The sequence below is a fragment of the Purpureocillium takamizusanense genome, chromosome 11, assembly GCF_022605165.1.
Source record: "Purpureocillium takamizusanense chromosome 11, complete sequence".
NCBI classification, from domain to species: Eukaryota; Fungi; Ascomycota; class Sordariomycetes; order Hypocreales; family Ophiocordycipitaceae; genus Purpureocillium; species Purpureocillium takamizusanense.
The window spans coordinates 593,483-610,564 of NC_063078.1; the positions used below are offsets into that span (position 1 = coordinate 593,483).

Below are 17,082 nucleotides of genomic sequence, written 5' to 3' on the forward strand. Positions count from 1 at the left end.
AGGGCCTGGGCTCTCGTGGCGGATACCAACCGAAGCCTGACAATGATGGGCCGTCCGACAAGCTGGAACGCTGTGCTCGGTTGCGAAGCTAATGATTCCACCGCCACTTTCTCGGATTGGAATGGCCTTGGTCAAGAGCATCCCCGCGCCGCCGCCCCAGCTCGGACTCGGACTGCTTGGCCATGTTGTTTCCCATTTCTTGTGCACTTTGGCTCAGGCTGTCTTTTCATGCTCCCATGCACGCCATCTAGAGGCTATGCGTTTTGCACGGGGCATGTTTCCCGGCATTGTCTGACGTGATGAGCCGCGCACTGCACTCCCCAGCGGGATCCCTTGCCGTGTCATGTTGTGTGACCACGCCTGTTCCACTCGGTCAAGGAAAGATGGCGCAAAGCGTCAGTAGCCACTACGGTGTAATCGCGTTGAAAGCAAGCGCTGGCAGGCAACGTAGTCAGAGCACCCAAACGAGACATCTTGAATGTCTTCTCTCTGGAGAAGAATGACGCAGTGCTGCGACAAGAAATGTCCCAAACCTGGGGCTGTATACCTGCCTACCCTATATACTCCCCGTTCCTCGTCAAATTTGTTGGATCGCATCAGCAGTCACGCCATCTCACCACTGTACCCCTCCGCGGAAATCGCTTTCAGTGGTACGCAAGCAGCTTCGCGTTCCGCTCCGCTCCATACGCCGAAGATCGCCAGAAGCACGCAGCCAAAGCCACAGGATTGGACGCGGTCTCTCCAGGCTCGTGTAACCGAGGCGCCGTGGATCTAATCTTATCAATCTCCCCCACCCACTACTGCCACCATCAGTTGACCAAGGTCTCGTGCCACACACAGCGTCCGCCATCAATTACCCAATACTCGAACCACCTCTCGGAGCCGGCTCTCTCCGGAAAACCCCTCATTTACCTACTATCGGCTCTGCATAAATACTGTCGCCCACCTTGCCGCTGCTATCCACACCCGAGCTTGCAGCCCGTCATCTGCATCCTCGACACGAAACGGTTCGCTGTCGGACGCTGCTGGAGGACGACGTCATCATGAAGCCCGCTTCCGCTATCGCATGGTTCTCCGGGACTGCTTGCGCAACACAAACCCCGCTTGCGCTATTCGAAAACCCTGCCGCGGCGTCTCGAATCCCGACCAGCTATGAATCCGCCGTCATGGGCCGTCGGATACTTGCTCTGACCAAGCTGGCCACGTTCTCGACTGTCTTCCCCGACACGCACTCGCGCGGCTCCGACCATGAACAAGTTCCGAACCCCCTCGAGAACCGACCCGCGGGACTGGAAGGCGTTCCCATCGGTCTCATGGACTATATTGCGGACTGCGAGGACGATGGTAATCCGACGATCTTGGCCATCAAGATCGGTACCAGCTTCAAGAATGCTCGCGCTGGGTCCAACGTCACGGTGTCCATGAGGTGGACGCCGCCATATCCCCCGGCGAAGCGTATTTCTTTCATTTCTCGACTGTCGGCGTTCATCCCCTTCTTTGGCCCCGACTGCCCGTACAACACGGCCCCGGAGCACCCGGACGTGCCAGACACGGTTCCATATTCGGCTGCGAACCTACCCCGCTTCTCCCTGCTGGGTTACTTGGAGAACATTGACGCGGACGACTCTAAGGCGACTGATCTAGCCGTATGCTACACCAAGAAGCACCGCGATGCCAGGTATTGGCTGCCGGGCAATCGGATACACACGAGCGAGTGGATGCGGCTCGTGGTGACGAGCGTGTATTGGATCGGCGGGTTCGGCGACAGAGCGTATATTGGCTGGATCCCTCTTCAAGAGTGGCAGAACGTGACTCGCAAGGAGTGGGAGTCGATCCAGCTCCCAGGTGAGAAGAAGGGTTGGAGCGAATGGAGCGTCGACCCGCTTGGCGAGCTGTGAGAAGTCGTGCCAAGAGGCCACCGGATACGAATCATTTGAGATGCGTGATGAATTGTTTTGATAGCATTGTGGCAGCATCATGAATAGCAGCTTGCTTTGGACCCGTCTTGGAGGCTGCAAACTTGCCACTCCTTCATCCTAGGTCTCACGTGGATCGTGCGTTGGGCGGTCAGTAGGGGGAGCACTCGCCGTGACGGCATGCTGCTGCTGACTGGAAGACTATGCGGACTAAATCTGCAACCTCTCGCGTGGACCGTTGAGGCGGCAAGACGATTGATTTAGCCTGCCGCGGGTCGCTGGGCGGTTTCGTATTTGATAGGTGCAATACGGGAGCAGTTCAGTTTTTGGATGAGTCCGCATGCAATGTCTTAACACGGCAGAACACGGTTCAAATCAGACATGCTCGCCGTGTCAGCCGGTGTGGTTGGTACCGCTCAGCAGAGCACGCAGCGAGTGGCGCCGTCGAGGAACGGTTCCGTCTTCGAGGTCGTGCTGATCGCATGCAAGATGCAAACATGCATCATTTAGGGACCGCTGTGGCTGCATTCTAAGCAGGTCTCCTGCACCTCAGCTCAGCACCATCGTCTTAGTAGTGCTCCTCACTACCCCAGTATACGTAAAAATGGCCAGGACCTGGAGGAAGAAGCTCGCTGACTCGGTGGAACAGGGCGAGGCCGTCTTCCGATGCTGACCTGGTGGTGTATCCGCAGGACAGGCCAAACCGTAATGTAACCACGCAATGGTACTACAGTGCGCCCACAGTCTGCAAGCAACGTGGGAAGCGCTCATGAATGCAATGACCATAGAACGCGCACATTGGCCTCACTGGTGTTTGGCGGCTGCGAGAATCCCAGGAGAGTCAAGCAGTGGACGGCGATTTGGGAGCCACATTCGCACGCCCGAGAGCCGGACCCGACCTGGGCGGGACGGGACACCGGCTGCAGTGAGAGAATGGTCTCAGATTGTATGTACCTGACAGCTTCCTTGCCGGCCCCCCTTGAAGAAGAGCAGCCGCGCTCGTTGCCCTCAAATGGAGTGAGCAGACGGCCTTACGATGATTCCACAAAATTCGGGGAAAGTTTCCGAAGCGATGGATGAAGACCTGCTCAGGCATGGCCAACGCCCGAGTCCGAGGCAGAACGTGACTTGTGAGGAACACAATGAAGCATTCGAGAACGCCACTACGAAGCACCTAACAAAGTCACGCCAGCCACGTTACTCGAGGGACGAATTACGTATGGCAAGTGTGGCAGTAGCATAAAACTTGGAATGTTAGCGGCGACGAGTTTGGCGCAGAGCCTGCTTGACTGCCAAGGCTCTTTGATAAGATTTGTGCGGATAGCTGGCAGTGAGATGCTGGGGGCACGCCGTCTTGCACGACATATTCGTCGCGGCGCTGCCAGAGCTCGCTGCGAGTCGTCTGGGATGACTCGGGCGGCCGTGTCGCGGGGGCTGACCCGGGGCGTGTCCGAAGCTGGGCGGTGATTGTAGGGGGTCGTGGGCGAGTAGAACCTGATAGCCGGGAAAGTCTCATCAGCAACGGCCCCAGCGCCCAGGTCGCCGGAACTCCTATCACGCAATACCCGAGTAGGTACCTACCGGCCCGCAATCACCGCGCCGAGGCCCTCCGCCTGCGACTTGTCCCGAGCCTGAGTACCAGCCGCATACCTGCACGCCCGCTGGCGCACGCCCCCGTTGCGCCGAACCAGCATGGAGGCCCTCTCGGGGCTTCCGTTGGCTTTGACGGGCCAATGGACGAGGGCCATTCCATGCTGTACCCGTCCCCTTCGGCGGGCCTCTGGGCATGAAGGTGGATGGATGGAAGGAAGCAATGGAACCGGTCCCGAGCTGGCCAAATTGATGCTGGGATGGAAGGCGCCCCCCGTTTCCACAGCGCTGCCCGCAGATCGATCCATCCACGGATCTCCCACACAATCCGCCTGGCCAATGCAGCGCTTACCGTAGGTACCGTACCGCTGTGCGAAGAAGGCATTCGCACCATCCGCCGGGCCGCCCGCGCCCACCTCCCCTCCCCTTCCCAATCCCCAGCTTCCCAACCCGTCTTGGTGGTGCTTTGGGAGGTCAAGAAAAGTAGGGTCCCGCTGTCACTCCCACCACCCCCCCGACCCGACACCCAATTCAGGAATCCGCGCCAGTGCCCTTTGCCTACCACCTGGCTCCAGCACGGCGAACCTCCGCCCATCATCGCGTTTCCGACGCTGCCCAGCTCCCTCGACCGACTCCCCGACGACATCAACGTACCGCCATCATCGCCCATTTGCAATCTCGTATCGAGTCCTGTCGCACGCGACCTGTCGCAACCGTTTCGAAGACCCGAATCGCGCCCCTCCCTGCGACTGGAGCCGTGCGCCCGCAACCACCCGACCACGTCCGCCGGAACCAGACGAAGCCGCCGTCGTTCGTCCTCAGGCCGCGGTTTCCGAACGACGACCTGAGCCCGCCTGGCCGCCGCGCAGTCCCCCAAAAGACAAACTTGAGACGGTGGCACACAGCGGGATGGCTAACCGTCGCCCGTTCAAACTATGACCTCGAGGCCCCAAATGGGCGCACCGCCGCGACAATCTCAACGGGCGGCGCTAGGCTCGACGCTGCCCGTTCAACGCCCTCCGCACCACCAGCGCTCCCTGTCGCAGCAGTACCTCTCCTCCACATCCACGTCCCCGAGCCGCAAGGACAATCAGCCTGGGCCAGAAACGACCAGCGAAGCCTCCGACTCCGGCCAGCCTCGCCATCATGCTTCCACTCCGAGACGAGGAGGCTCCAAGCTGCGACTTGAGCTATCCAACGAGCCGAGCGTAGGTTCAACATCGGCCATGGGGTCGCCGCAGGCCTTCACGCCGTCGCGCATGATGCCCATATCCGACGCGATGGAAATCGACACCATGAGCCCCGCCTTGTCCCGGACCTCCCAACAAGACCCCGATAATGGACCTGTCCCCATGCCGAAGCGACGTCCGCAGGCCTCACAACTTCCGATAACGACACCGCGCACACAAAATCCTGCACCAGTACAAGCAAAGAAAGACGTCCGACCGAAACCGTACACCATCGAAGTTCCGAGTGATGCACCTCGACTTGCATCGACTAGCAGACAGGATTCTGTCAGCAGCGATCTCTTCAGCAAGGGCCTCTTCTCCGGCCACGCCGATTTCTTTCCTTGGACCGGCAACCACTACGAAGACAAGTGGAGCCCCGAGGCAATCCAAAAAGGCACATGGGACAAGGGAAGCCAGAACGAGGCATCGTCAGCCCGGCTTGCCGTTTTACCGGCGCTGAAGCAGAAGAGTGGCTTGATCGCCCTATCCACCATATTCATGGGCGTGCTCAACCAAAGAAGACATCGTGGCCAAGTCACCGCTCCGTCAACATTTAAACCACCGCCCCGTGTCACGCTGACCGACACGAAACGAGAAGTGTGGCTCAAAGACCTTGCCAACTCAACCATTTCCTTGCGGCGGCTTAGCCGAACCATCCCACACGGTATCCGGGGACGAACGCTCCTGGATCAGTGCTTGAACAAAGCGGTACCCACCGAACGCGCAGTCTGGCTTGCCAAATGTGTCGGCGCCAACGAGATCAGGGCCTTCAAGCGCAAGGGCGCTGGCGGTGGACTGGTCTTGGGCGGCGAGTGGAAATGGGTGCGAGACTGGACAGTGTTCGTGGAGCAGTTTGTTGAGGCAACCATATCAGCGTTCGGTGATCCGGACTGGAAAGCCAGAGTGACCTATGCGTGAGTGTTACTGCCTTTCAACTCGCCCCGACCAGTTGTGGTGCTAACGTCTCTTCAGTATTCGTCTTGCTACGAATCTATACTCGGAACACTTGTTGGATCGAGACCATTACTTGGACTGGATCATGTCTGGACTGGAGAACAGTCCTCAGTCGAGGCTACCCATGTGGATCTTGGTCGCAAAATTGACCTGGACAGACTTACTCCGGTCACGCAAATATGGCCGTAGGCTCGTCTTTGCCTTGCTGGGTCACCTACACAATGTATGAGTGCGCACCTCAGATTGCTGGCCTCCACAAGCTAACCTGGCTGCCCAGATTCAAAATGACGTCGATGGCGACATACTCATACAACTATCAAGCCAATTATCCAACCTGCTAAGGACGCTACTCATGACCTATCCTGAAAGCTTCGTCGCACCACAGTACTGGGCGAGATATCGAGATGTGTTGAAAGCAGCCTTCAACGTTGACGACACCGCCTGTCAGAGGGCTTACCACAGCGTGAACGCGCGCAATGCACAACTCACAGTTGCGAACACATCGTCTCCAGCGGGGCGCCAGTATCTTGTCCAACTCTTGGACTCGAGCCTGCAGGGTCACCACGACCCGGACTTGGCAAATAAGTGCTGGGCTACCAGTGAAAACAAGTCGGACACAATCAAGACGGTCATTGAATGGGGCACATCTCTGCACCGGACTGGCCCGGTCAAGGTCTATGTGGCCGCGAAGCTCATAAGGTCATGGAGTTCTTTCCACATCAACCCCACAACGGCGGTGCTAGACCTCTTGGGCGAGGTAGCCCAAGGAGACAAGCTACGCAGCAGGGCCATCTTCAATCTCGTCGCCGAGCTCGTCCGATCAGAGGTCTTTTCTGTCCCGCAGTACATTCAATGGCTGATCGGGCGTGGCGGGCTGCATGAAGCTGCAGACATTGACCCCGATAACAGTCCTTGTGCTTCCAGGCTGCTCATCGAACTCCCGCTTCACTGCATGTCCGAGGCACAAAAGGCTCAGAGGAGCAACCTGCTTCGGCGGGCCGGCCACTATTCGACCGTGGAGGAAGCAAAAGACATTGAAAACGCCTTGAAGTGCATTGACGATAGTCTGGGCTTATCACCTCATCTTGGCGTTCCGGGTGCGCAACCGAGGCAGGTTCCGATGCGCAAGCTGCTACGCATGGTCTCCAGTAGCAGCAAAGCGGTACAGACATCTATTGGCGCACACCTCCGGGACGTATTCAGCGTGGAGCTCCTCGGCAAGCTCGACTCACTCATTGCATCGTCCATGTTCGGATCAGTACGCCTAATGCTGGAAACAATCGAGGATTACTCGATGCTGTCGCAGGTCTTGAAGGCCTGCTCTACCATGCAGGATCCTGACCTGCTGGCTGCTTCCGCTGATACCCTTCAGTCTCACCTTGAAATTTTCACTTGCCTGGACTCGGCCGATTATCTATTTAATAATCTCCTTGATCGCTACAGGGCGATCACGCGCGACCAAGGAACGGTTACGCGGTCGTTGTTGGCGGCGCTGGCGGGCTTGGCCCAGAGGCTTCCTCAGCGCGAGGAACTTGCGAAGCAATTACACCGGGAGCTCGTGCAGAGCGACAGAAGCAATGCGCTCGATGCTTGTTCTCCCGTCTCGGACAACATGGCCATGCAAGCGATGACTACCGATGGCGAGGTTTCGGATCAGATCGACAAGCTATTGGCAAGCGGCAATACCATAGATCACCCCACCATGAACAGGCTGTTCCGAAACATCATACCTAAACTCGAATCTGGATGGGCGAAAGAGGACGAGAGTCGTAGAATATTCGGCTCACTTCTCACTAGACTTCGCATTTTCGATGCCCAACACTTCGACAAGCTCATGGCAGATTGGGTGAGCCACAGCCGCACCCTCAAGGCGAGGCCGAAACTCTTGTTACTGTTCCCACTCTTGGCAAGTCTCGGATGTCTACCGATGACTTCGATGCTTCACACAGCAAATGCCGGCCCTCCGTCGATGGACGAGACAAGTCTGGGGCCCAATAAGTCACCACCGTCCTCGGCGGTATACCAAGGGGAGCTCCTGCAGCTACTGGTAATGCCACTGCCGAAGAGTGCGCCAATCGACAACGATGAGAAGTATCGATACCACCTCCAACAGAAGGTGACGAGGTCAGAACATCCAAAGGCGCTTGTCACCCTCATCCGGAACGCGCTCATCGAGTACTCGATGTTGCGAGACAAAGGTGTGCAAAGTATGCTATTGGACGATGCAGCCTTTCAAACATACGCCCTTGAAACTCTTCGCTACCTCGTCGTGGCCGATACAACAGCGGTGGCGAACGCGCTCAATATCGGCACCTTGCCCGCTGGAGCGAGCGTCATTGTCAACAAAATTGTCACTAAGCTGCTTTTTCCTGGCAGCGATGGGAGCGAACAAGCATCTTTCGATAAGATCCTTGGTCTCGCAAACGAGCTTACGATGCCGTTCTGCCAGCTGAAGCTCAATCTGGATCTTGCGGCATCGCATCTCGGGTCAGGAGAACAGGAAGACCAGAGCGTATCCCAGTTCGACTCTTTTGCGAAGGCGATGGATCGAGCCATCGAAGCTAGGAACATCATGTGGACCAGCATGCTGCCTTGCTTGAGCCAAGACATTACTCGCAATTTGAGCAGCCAGGCACACTCTCGATTTTTGGATCTCATCCCATCGCTGAAGTCGGTACATTCTGAGGACGATGCAGCCAGCGAGCATCGCATACACCTTGCCGAAAACCTCCTGGGCGTGATTCAAGCCATCATTGCTGGCCTACCACCTCCGAAGGCTGGCCAGCTCTCTCCAGGGCTAGTTGAAAAGCTCACCGACTTGTGGGAGATCCTGGCGACCAGAGACGAGGCGCTCGAGCCGGCCCGTAAACAAGTCTTGAGACACTGGCTGCCCGCACTTCTGAGGTTCATTACTGTACATAGCATCTCGGCTGAGTCCATGGCGAACCCCAATTCGAGCCAGCCCAGCACGGTCAACAGGGCTATTGTTTCTCCAAGTCAGGAGGCGAGGGCGCGGATTTGTGTCGCCCTCTGTGGTATACTTCTCGAGCTGGATTCCCGACCGGAGACCGCGCAGAGCACGCTGCTTCTGGAGATATCGGATATCGCAGCCATTTTAGTGGACGGCCTCCCAGACGATTTACGGACTCAATGTGCGAAGGCGGCCCTGTTCCTTCCCGGCACTGCTTCAAGTACAAACACGACATCCGATCCACGCATGTACTACTTATTTAGCGTGCCTCAACCGACGTGGGCGGACAACCTCCGACTTGCGCATAGGGACAAGGCATCTCTCCCTCACAGCGCAGCTGCCAGAGGCATGGGAGCCATGTACGGCACCGTGCAGGAGCGCTTAACCCCCTTTGTGCTTCGGCGGTGGGAAATTCTCAGCGAACCAACGCCCAATGTCGGGGAGAACGACACAAGCTTGAGTTTAGGCTTGTTCGAAGCCATTAAGACGCAGTGATGACTGCCAGCACGAAGATGAAGCGCATTTGATATGAGGCTTGTATCACTGTCCACGCTGTTCCGATACGCCATTTGTTTTTGTCCAAGGCGTCCCCGGGAGACGCATCGCACTTTTATCTGTTCTCTAGCACACCTCCTTGAGGTCTTTACCTTTTTATTTCAATTTCCCCCTGTTTTGCATTTATCCATCCGATGGGGAACGAGGAGAAATCGCTCACACGACGTTATGATCAGCACACTGGAGCAGAAGGAGGAAAGCCGCCGTATTGCAGCCGGCGCAACCATGCGGCCAAGGTTGAGTATGAGTGGTTTCTTGCAGAGCCCGCCCTCCGGGGAAGGACTTGTTTAGCTATCTTTTTTTTTTTTTTTTTTCTTTTTTTTTGCATGGCGATGGTGTGGAGTTGTTTTTGTTGCTGTGTTCCGCCTTCTGCCCCGCCCCGACTTGGACCTGGGCCCTTTGTCGTGCCGGATGGTGGCAACTTGCATGTGGCGAGGTACATTAAAGCCGATGGTGGACGGGCGGTGGGAGGAGGGAGGGAGGGAGGGAGGGAGGGAGGGAAGCGGGGGATGGGGGGATAGGCGTTTGTAGACGTGATTCAACATTGTGTATAGCATGCATGGGGGAGGGGTTTGGATGAACCGGGGAAAATGAAGCATCGTCAATGTCACAAATACCGCCAGGATATGAATTGGGCCTGATGGACCAACCGCGCGACGACCGTGTGCGCCCCGTAGGATTAGGCCTACTACCTTACGCTCATGACTTCGTGATGTCGACCACCACAGCCGACACGGCCGTTACGCATGCCACAGTATAGTTATTGTATGTAGCAAGGCTGGCTGGCGAGCGCTTATTATGACAGGTGAGGGCTTTATTACGTCCGAAGGCTAGGCGACTTGCTGCTATCCTACCGCGGTCATCATCACATCGCGTCCGCCACCAGTCTCAGCGGGGGCTTCGCTCATCCATCGCTCGTCCTCCAGGCCCTTTGACACATGCCTGCCACCCGTCGCTGCCGCCCGTCACCTATTTTCGCCCAATCGGCTCCACCCACCACGCGGCGCAAAGGAAAACATGCTCAAGACGCAACGAGAAAAGCAAGGGAGCCTCCCACCACCACCACCACCCACCACAAAACTTACTCGTACAGTACAGACGGAGGAGACTTGAGAGGAGGACACGCCCATGCCCGCAATAAGCGGACGGGCGATCCCGCCACCAGCCGGCATGATCGGGCAAAGGGAGGGAAGGTGACTCAAAGGCGAGGAGGATTGCTGTAAATATTATTCAGGAAACAGACCCTAGTCGTCGTCAAATATCTGGTACGTGTTCTGCAGTATCGTGTCGATGACCTTGATCTGCCAGCCGGCGTCGGCAATGGCCGTGCTCGGGTCGGAGCCCATGAGGGTGGGACCGAATATCACAGCCAGATTGTGCGAGTTCATGCGGTTCACATGTGAGTTGTCCATAACACGATGGAGGTGCAGCGTCATGGCACGGAGGGTGGCGTAATTGGGGTCGGGAAGAGCGTTGATAATGGCATGCAGGGAGTCGCGTCGGAGAATGTCGTCATCTTTCTCTATTGGGAAGAAATCAGTATGGAGCCTTTGGCGCTCTAGATCGCCGGGGAAAGTCCTTACTGGCCGCAGCGATAAAAGCATCGTGATGTTCAAGAGTCAGAAGAGGATCGGGGAGGTCCCGAAGGAACTGCTTCAGCAGGCCGGTGACGCTGTTGACATCGTGATAGAAGCTCTCGGGGTTGCGGAAGTCAAGAGCCGGGTTGGACGAGTCTGTTTCATCCCTCTGTTAGTGCCGTTGTCACTGAAGCGCCACACACGTCGGTAAACCAGCCATACCTGCGTCGAACATGCCCTTGAGCTTGTTGATGTGGTTCAAGGAACCGGACTGACGGTAGATGCCCTCAACTCCGAGACCGAACAGGTCGACAGCCTGGATGCACTGATAAACAACCATTGGTACGGCCAACCCGTCCCGCTCGTACAGCCGGCCTAGAGGGACACCAAAAACGGGCTTCGTCGCAGTGACAGTTTGGGCGGGAGGACCCTGGGTTGCCGCAGCATAAGCTGGAGGAGGTGCCGCTCCGCCGAAACCACCAGTGCTACCCCGTCTATTCTGCGGGGCGGGAAACGGAGATCCGGACTGATCAGGGGAAGGCTGCTGAGGCAGCGGCTGCGACCCCTGGAAAGGCAACGCGCCAAGCTGTGGCGGCCCCTGAGAGCCTCCAAGCGTACCATTGCCGTAGCGTGGCGCCGATTGCACCGAGTTTCTGGACGAAAATTGTTGCTGCTGCGAGACACTCGGTTGCATCAACATATTACCGTGGCTGTAGCTCCTGGAATGAGGTTGCTGGAACCCTCTCTGCGCATCCTGAGGGCCATCTGGGAGACCGCCGGGGTTCATCAAGCCACCAGGAGGACTAAAGGTGCCAGTGCTGCTCCTCTGGCCAGCGGCAGAGGCCGCCTGTGACAAGCCTCCTTGCGATGTCGCGGTCTGGCCAACTGTTTGCGGTGGATGCATCATTTGAGGTTGAATCGGCGGCTGAGAGGACATGGACGCAGTCGGTGGCTTCAGAAGCTGCAGTGCCGTTAGTACTCGTGTTCTTCAGAGTTTAGTCCGAGTGCTTGACGAACAGGATTCCGCTCGTATTTGACTTCAGTGTTCGCGGGCACCTTGGAATGCTGAGCCGCCACGAAGTCATTGAAGTCCTTGACGTTGTCAATGGCAGCTACGGCTTGACGCAAGCTTCGAGGCTGGTTCGTGTTCTCGAGACCCGTGGCCTTGAAGGGGCTGACGATCAAGCCATTACCCAAGAGCAGCTTCTCGTTGAAAGCGGCTGCAAAGTGTTAACCGTGGCTGCACCATTGAATTGCAAAGAAGCTCAACGCACCAAACTTCTGCATCTGTAGCGCCACCGCCGAGTCCGTCTCGGTGATGAGCTCCTGCAGCGCCTTGACGGCTTCGGGGCGCACCGCCGACTGGAGATGCGACTTCTCGGTCTGGAGGTTACTGACATGACCTTGATAGGTCTGATCCGCTGCCTGAACCTTTCTGAGAAGATCCTCCTCCTGCTGCGCGGCCGACTTATGCGCCTTGAAGGCACCAAGCACCTTGCCGCCACCCGGTCGTGACTCGCCAGTCCTGGCGCGGTCGTACTCTTCCGCCAGGGAATCGTATTTGGCCTTGCTCTTGCGCATGGCCTGTTCGAGGTCGGCAACCTTTTGCTCTGCCGCCATGCCGTTAGCCTTCCAGCTCTTGCGACCCCGCTCGGCACTGGCAGCCAGCTCGACAAGATCCTCATGCATTTGGTGCAGTGAAGCCGCAAAATTGGAACCGTTCTCGGCCATTCGATCGTGAATGAAGACCATCTCGTCGTACGACTGTGCAAATGAGCCCTGCCTGTGCTCGGGTCGGCGTGCGCTCTCCTGCGTCTGGCGGCATAGCTTCTTTAGGCCTTGTGCGTGGTCGTCTTCGAGAACAGATCGTTTCTTGAGAAAGAGGCCAAATTCCTATGAAGTCCATTAGCAAGCGCGCAAGGGCAGGGCACACAGGAACTATCGTCGCTCCTACCTTTGCCGACGCGATGCTTTGCTTGAGGCGATTCAGAAGGGTCGGGATACCGAGCTATATCTTATGAGCACGCGCACTTTGGCAGGTATTGTGAGTCCTACCTCGGAAGCCATCACATCATTGACCTGCTTGGTCGTTGCGGGGTCGACAGCTGGCCGAGGCTGCTCCTGGGAAGCAGTGCTCCGCGGCGCAGTGTCGCCTACGTCGGTGCTCTGGCTCGCGCCCGGGCCCTCGTCAACGGAAGCACCGTCCCGCTCGCTATGCTGCTGCTGCTGCTGCTGTTGCTGCGGGGTCGTGTCCTCTAGCGACTGACGTTCGGAGAGATCCCGCGATTGTTGCTGAGGCGGCGGCGGCAGGGCGTCGTCGTCGCCGCCCGAGGCGCGGAAGTCGGCCATGTCGGTCGACGAAGAGGAGTCGTGGGTGGGAGGAACGGGGATCGTGGGGGGCCGGGTCGACAGAAGCTGCGCCAGCGGGGGGCAGGCAGGCAGTCGCGTAGGCTCCAACGACCGATACTGAGCTCAGCAAAGTTGCCGTCGCCGTCGCCGAGTGCGCGTCTTCGATGGAAAGGATATTATCTGTGGCACAGCGGTGGTGCGCGTTGGCAGGAAATTGGCCGCACAAGGGAAGAGAGAGAGAGAGAGCGAGGGGGAGAGAGAGCCCAATCGCCAAATGCCCAGAGTGGGATGCGGCCCCCGGTCTGACGGCGAACGGTCACCCGCTAATGGAAAGGCACACGGTGTCGAGCCTCGGACGCGTTGGTGCCTGGGCACTGAGGTGGTCTGGGAAGAAGACAAGAGAGAGTGAGGGCGTGGGCGATGTTAACAATGTTGGACCAGGAAAGAACCGCGCCCGCGCCGCCGTGGGAACCAAGCCGAGGTGGGTGTGAAGAGGGTTGAAGACGAAACGGATGGATGCGTGTGTGGCGTGGCTTTCGCGTGCTATTATTACCACCTGGCGTCGACGAACAGTTCATCAAGCGCCATGCTATAGCGCACCTACGTAGTACCTTGTGTACGGAGGTACGTACCTAACTGATAGGTAAGGTACGTACCTGCCAAAGGCGAGGTGCGGTGCGATGCCCACACACTACCTAGTAGCAAGTGTCTGGGTGCCTTGCGCCAGCCAGCTGGCGTACGTACTGCTGGCTGCGGCCGCCAGATGACGAGGTCCGGCCCACTCGCGAATGGGGTTCCTGCGGCCTCAATGGCTGCCCGCGCTGTTGCAGCCTGCGTGTGGGTGGGCAGACGCATGGTTGGGGGCCGCCCGCACACACAGCCGTCGAATCGCCCGGGCTGAGTTACATAAGCACCCCGTCCGTCGCATTGATCCCACATTTGACGCCGCGCTTGGCGGCGTGATACCCCTCGCGTGTCTACCTACCTCCTTCATACGCCTATCATATCTCGTAAGCGGATTTCTTCACGTTGTGTCCCGGCGTCTGCCAACAAAATCAAACACAAGGCTCTGCAAAAGAGAGAGAGAAACACCTCCGCCGGCGCGTGTTGATCCGTCTCGGAGGTGCACCGCACGGACATGCACGGCCCTCGGTCTTGAAGCCATCCGCACCGAACGGACTAAGACAGCTAACTGCCCATAATATGCATCCTCAAGTTCATCCTCCGGGGCAGCCTTCACGAGTCGTGAGGCGACCCACTTCGACTGAGGCGCTTCATACGTATATGGTTCAGCGGTATGCAAAGTACATGCGTAGTTGCGTTGCGCTCAGCTGATACCACGAGGACGACGGGGTTCAGCTAGCGATATGGCGGTAAGAGGACATGCCCGTCTCTTATGCGCCAAGCATGCCATGGAGCATGGATCAAAGTGACCAAGGGTAAGGAATGGGCGACCAGAACGCCGATAGACGCGCATCGATGAAGCGTGCCCGTCGGCAGCGCAACTGCCAACGCCAGTGCCGCTTTCACACAGCTCTTCCGTGTCATCAGCAGGCGCATCGACCTTCACTCGCCCAGACGTCACATCCCGCCATATACTTCCGAGCTCGTAAAACGTGGAATAAAGTTTTCTTTTTTTCCCGGATTCCAGAACCATGTGTGATGAGAATGAGCCTAGATATTTGCCGAACAGGTAGCAGCCTGCCGGTCGTTCTGCTTGACGCCACGTTTGTCAAGAGACTGTAGCCCAGCGCCTCAAACCCCGAACAATCGATGACCCGAAAGCCTGATGCACTCCAAACCGCGCCCCTCCCACCTTCATTCACCCGCTGCGACCGCCTCTTCCACCATATTTGCTTATCGCAGGCGGCGGGCCTCACGTTCGGACTCGAGCAGGCACAGGATGTCGTCCTCGCGGACTAGAAGCGATGCTGTTAGTTGGCCGGTCTCGCAAGATCGCGTACAAGGATAGTGATGGTCGGGAGGCATACCAGGGCCCTTGACGTTTCGGATGATGGATCGGGTCTGGTCGTCCATGAACTCGACGCGGACCTGGGTGACACCACCGCGAGAGCCTGCAAGAAAAAAGCACCAATTAGCCAATGTTGTTCGTCGTAGCAACACCGCAACGCCCGCGACGCTCGTCTTCCACCCCGCCGATTGTTTTTATTCGACGCAGTGGGCGAGGCGCTCCTCCAGCGTCCTCCCGGCATCGGGGCGTTGCAGCAAGTGCCTCGGGGTATCGTACCGGTTCGGCCGAGAACGCGGGTCACCTTGACCAGCTTGACGGGGGCTTTGGACGAGTCCATTTTTGCGAATGTGAAGTTGTTCGACTTGTGCTCGTGGTCGGGCGTCGAGTGGTTGTTGGAGAGGCGGCGAGACGGGGGGGTTTTGGCAAAAGATTCGCTTCAGGTGTTGAAAAGTGGACGCTATTATTTTGTGCCGTCCAGCAGGGTTTTTCCCACACCAGGCTGCGTGGTGGCACCGAGCGCCCCGCCGGCCAGCCGATGCAAAATCACGTGCCTTGACAAAAAGCCCCAAGCTTCAACTACCCAACCCAACAGCCAGGTCAGGCGGGGCATAAAGTACGTACCATCGCGGAAGAATCAAACGCCGAACCCGTGGAGGAAGAAGGGGGGGGGGGTTTTCTGGCGACGCTGTCCGCCAAAGCTGCACACTGGCCGTAATTTACGGGGCTGCAAGGGAGTGAGACCCTCACCGTCCCGCACGACCGACTCCGACCCAGAAAATGCACCGCGTCGTCGGTGATGACCGGATCCCCGGACCCGGAGTGTGACGACTCACCCAGCTTGCAGGTCAAAGACACTTGTGTGAACAGACATGCATGATATTAGCTGGCACGAATACTACTAGCGAGCAAACAAACGGTCACGCCAAGAGCCGGAGGCGAACCCAATTCCGTGATGTCGCTGCATCTGAATTCTGGAGTGCCCGAATCCAGTGATGTACCGAGGGAGTTTGTTCAGCTCCTTTCGGGTTTATTAACGGATAGGTAGACCCCCATTGTCTCTCAAGCCCTTCCGCCTTTGTGGACGTCTCACCTTGCAGTCGTCGGGTCCGGAACGCTGTTGTTTCCCAGCTACGATGGGGCATCCGCTTTTCATTGTGCCTCTTCGCCAGCCTGATTTATACCACTGGTACCATTGGCGCCTATGGGAAAGAAACACGGGTCCAAACATCTCGCTTCCTGGCAATGCTCGCCTCCTCCAGGTGTCTTTTTTCTTATGAGCCTTGACGGCAAGGACTTGCGGTGAAGCGGATACGCTGTTCGTTCTGCTCAAGTATTTGTATTTCAATCCCTGCGCTGGCATTGCGATTGTCGGCTGCATAACATGTAAGGACTCAGGTGTGGTCACATCACCGGGTGTGTCTCGATCGGGAGTCGTCACCCCTGCTCCGCGAAGATCAAGTATCACATGACAATGTCGGCTTGGCCCCTTGCGCCGGGCCATTCTCCCTCAACAAACTGCCCTGCACGCCTCTGGTCTCACTTCTGCGTCCGTAGCGTCTTGGATGCCCAAGCGCAACAATGCCCTACAACGGGTCGCTCATCACCTTGTCAGAAAGTGGGTATCGTAAATCGCACGCTGCAGTCTGGGCTTGCCATCGTTCAATTACAAACAGTACGAGCATCGCTTAACAACCCGTGGTTTGCTTGTTGTTCCCGTGGCTAGAACGCAGCTATACGAGATTGACCAAAGTGTTCGTTCACCTGGTCTTATAGCGCGTGCTGTTTACCTTGTCGATAGCCATCCAACGACGTCTGCCTGTGTGCGGTCACAGGCGCGTCAGGCAAAGTAGGTGGATGTATACGAAGTACTCAAGCGCGTATTTAGAGAACAGCAAGCTTAATAACGTTTCTCAACGTATCACATACATGAGTCGTAGGCTAAGAGAGCTTGGTTGGTCAATGGTACCAA

General features: G+C 57.4%; 4 protein-coding genes across 5 annotated transcripts; 2 read left to right on the forward strand and 2 right to left on the reverse strand.

The window, feature by feature from the left end:
- The first annotated feature begins 581 nt into the window (after nucleotides 1-581).
- Nucleotides 582-2,239, forward strand: JDV02_010087 (uncharacterized protein). The gene has a single exon (XM_047991800.1). The coding sequence runs from the start codon at nucleotides 1,044-1,046 to the stop codon at nucleotides 1,896-1,898; it is 855 nt and encodes a 284-aa protein (XP_047847813.1). The 5' UTR covers nucleotides 582-1,043; the 3' UTR covers nucleotides 1,899-2,239.
- Nucleotides 2,240-3,921: 1,682 nt separating this feature from the next.
- Nucleotides 3,922-9,684, forward strand: SRB8 (RNA polymerase II mediator complex subunit). The gene is made up of 3 exons (XM_047991801.1): nucleotides 3,922-5,649; nucleotides 5,708-5,912; nucleotides 5,967-9,684. The coding sequence occupies exons 1-3, from the start codon at nucleotides 4,442-4,444 to the stop codon at nucleotides 9,153-9,155; spliced, it is 4,602 nt and encodes a 1,533-aa protein (XP_047847814.1). The 5' UTR covers nucleotides 3,922-4,441; the 3' UTR covers nucleotides 9,156-9,684.
- On the reverse strand, nucleotides 9,082-13,662 carry RGD1 (Rho GTPase-activating protein). 2 transcript variants are annotated; one of them, XM_047991803.1, is made up of 7 exons: nucleotides 12,848-13,662; nucleotides 12,747-12,800; nucleotides 12,067-12,685; nucleotides 11,810-12,012; nucleotides 11,015-11,753; nucleotides 10,799-10,948; nucleotides 9,082-10,737 (listed from the first exon to the last, which is right to left on the reverse strand). In XM_047991803.1, exons 1-7 carry the CDS (start codon nucleotides 13,139-13,141, stop codon nucleotides 10,460-10,462), a joined length of 2,337 nt encoding a protein of 778 aa, XP_047847816.1. In that variant the 5' UTR covers nucleotides 13,142-13,662; the 3' UTR covers nucleotides 9,082-10,459. The 2 variants fall into 2 exon arrangements, with proteins under 2 accessions (XP_047847816.1, XP_047847815.1); XM_047991802.1 differs by having other exon boundaries at nucleotides 10,015-10,948.
- Nucleotides 13,663-14,998: 1,336 nt separating this feature from the next.
- Nucleotides 14,999-15,450, reverse strand: RPS28A (40S ribosomal protein S28; the record flags this gene model as incomplete). The annotated part of the gene is made up of 3 exons (XM_047991804.1): nucleotides 14,999-15,060; nucleotides 15,133-15,216; nucleotides 15,390-15,450. 3 exons carry the CDS (start codon nucleotides 15,448-15,450, stop codon nucleotides 14,999-15,001), a joined length of 207 nt encoding a protein of 68 aa, XP_047847817.1.
- Between the last annotated feature and the right edge of the window lie 1,632 nt (nucleotides 15,451-17,082).

Excerpts from the sequence above, each read along its gene's own strand:
- RGD1 (XM_047991803.1), bottom strand. The coding sequence starts at position 13,141 with ATGGCCGACTTCCGCGCCTCGGGCGGCGACGACGACGCCCTGCCGCCG. Across the intron at positions 12,686-12,746 it reads AAAGCATCGCGTCGGCAAAG|GAATTTGGCCTCTTTCTCAA; the intron begins GTAGGAGCGACG and ends TGGACTTCATAG. Across the intron at positions 10,738-10,798 it reads TGCTTTTATCGCTGCGGCCA|AGAAAGATGACGACATTCTC; the intron begins GTAAGGACTTTC and ends TCTTCCCAATAG.
- SRB8 (XM_047991801.1), top strand. The coding sequence starts at position 4,442 with ATGACCTCGAGGCCCCAAATGGGCGCACCGCCGCGACAATCTCAACGG. Across the intron at positions 5,650-5,707 it reads AAAGCCAGAGTGACCTATGC|TATTCGTCTTGCTACGAATC; the intron begins GTGAGTGTTACT and ends ACGTCTCTTCAG. Across the intron at positions 5,913-5,966 it reads TGCTGGGTCACCTACACAAT|ATTCAAAATGACGTCGATGG; the intron begins GTATGAGTGCGC and ends CTGGCTGCCCAG.
- JDV02_010087 (XM_047991800.1), top strand. The coding sequence starts at position 1,044 with ATGAAGCCCGCTTCCGCTATCGCATGGTTCTCCGGGACTGCTTGCGCA.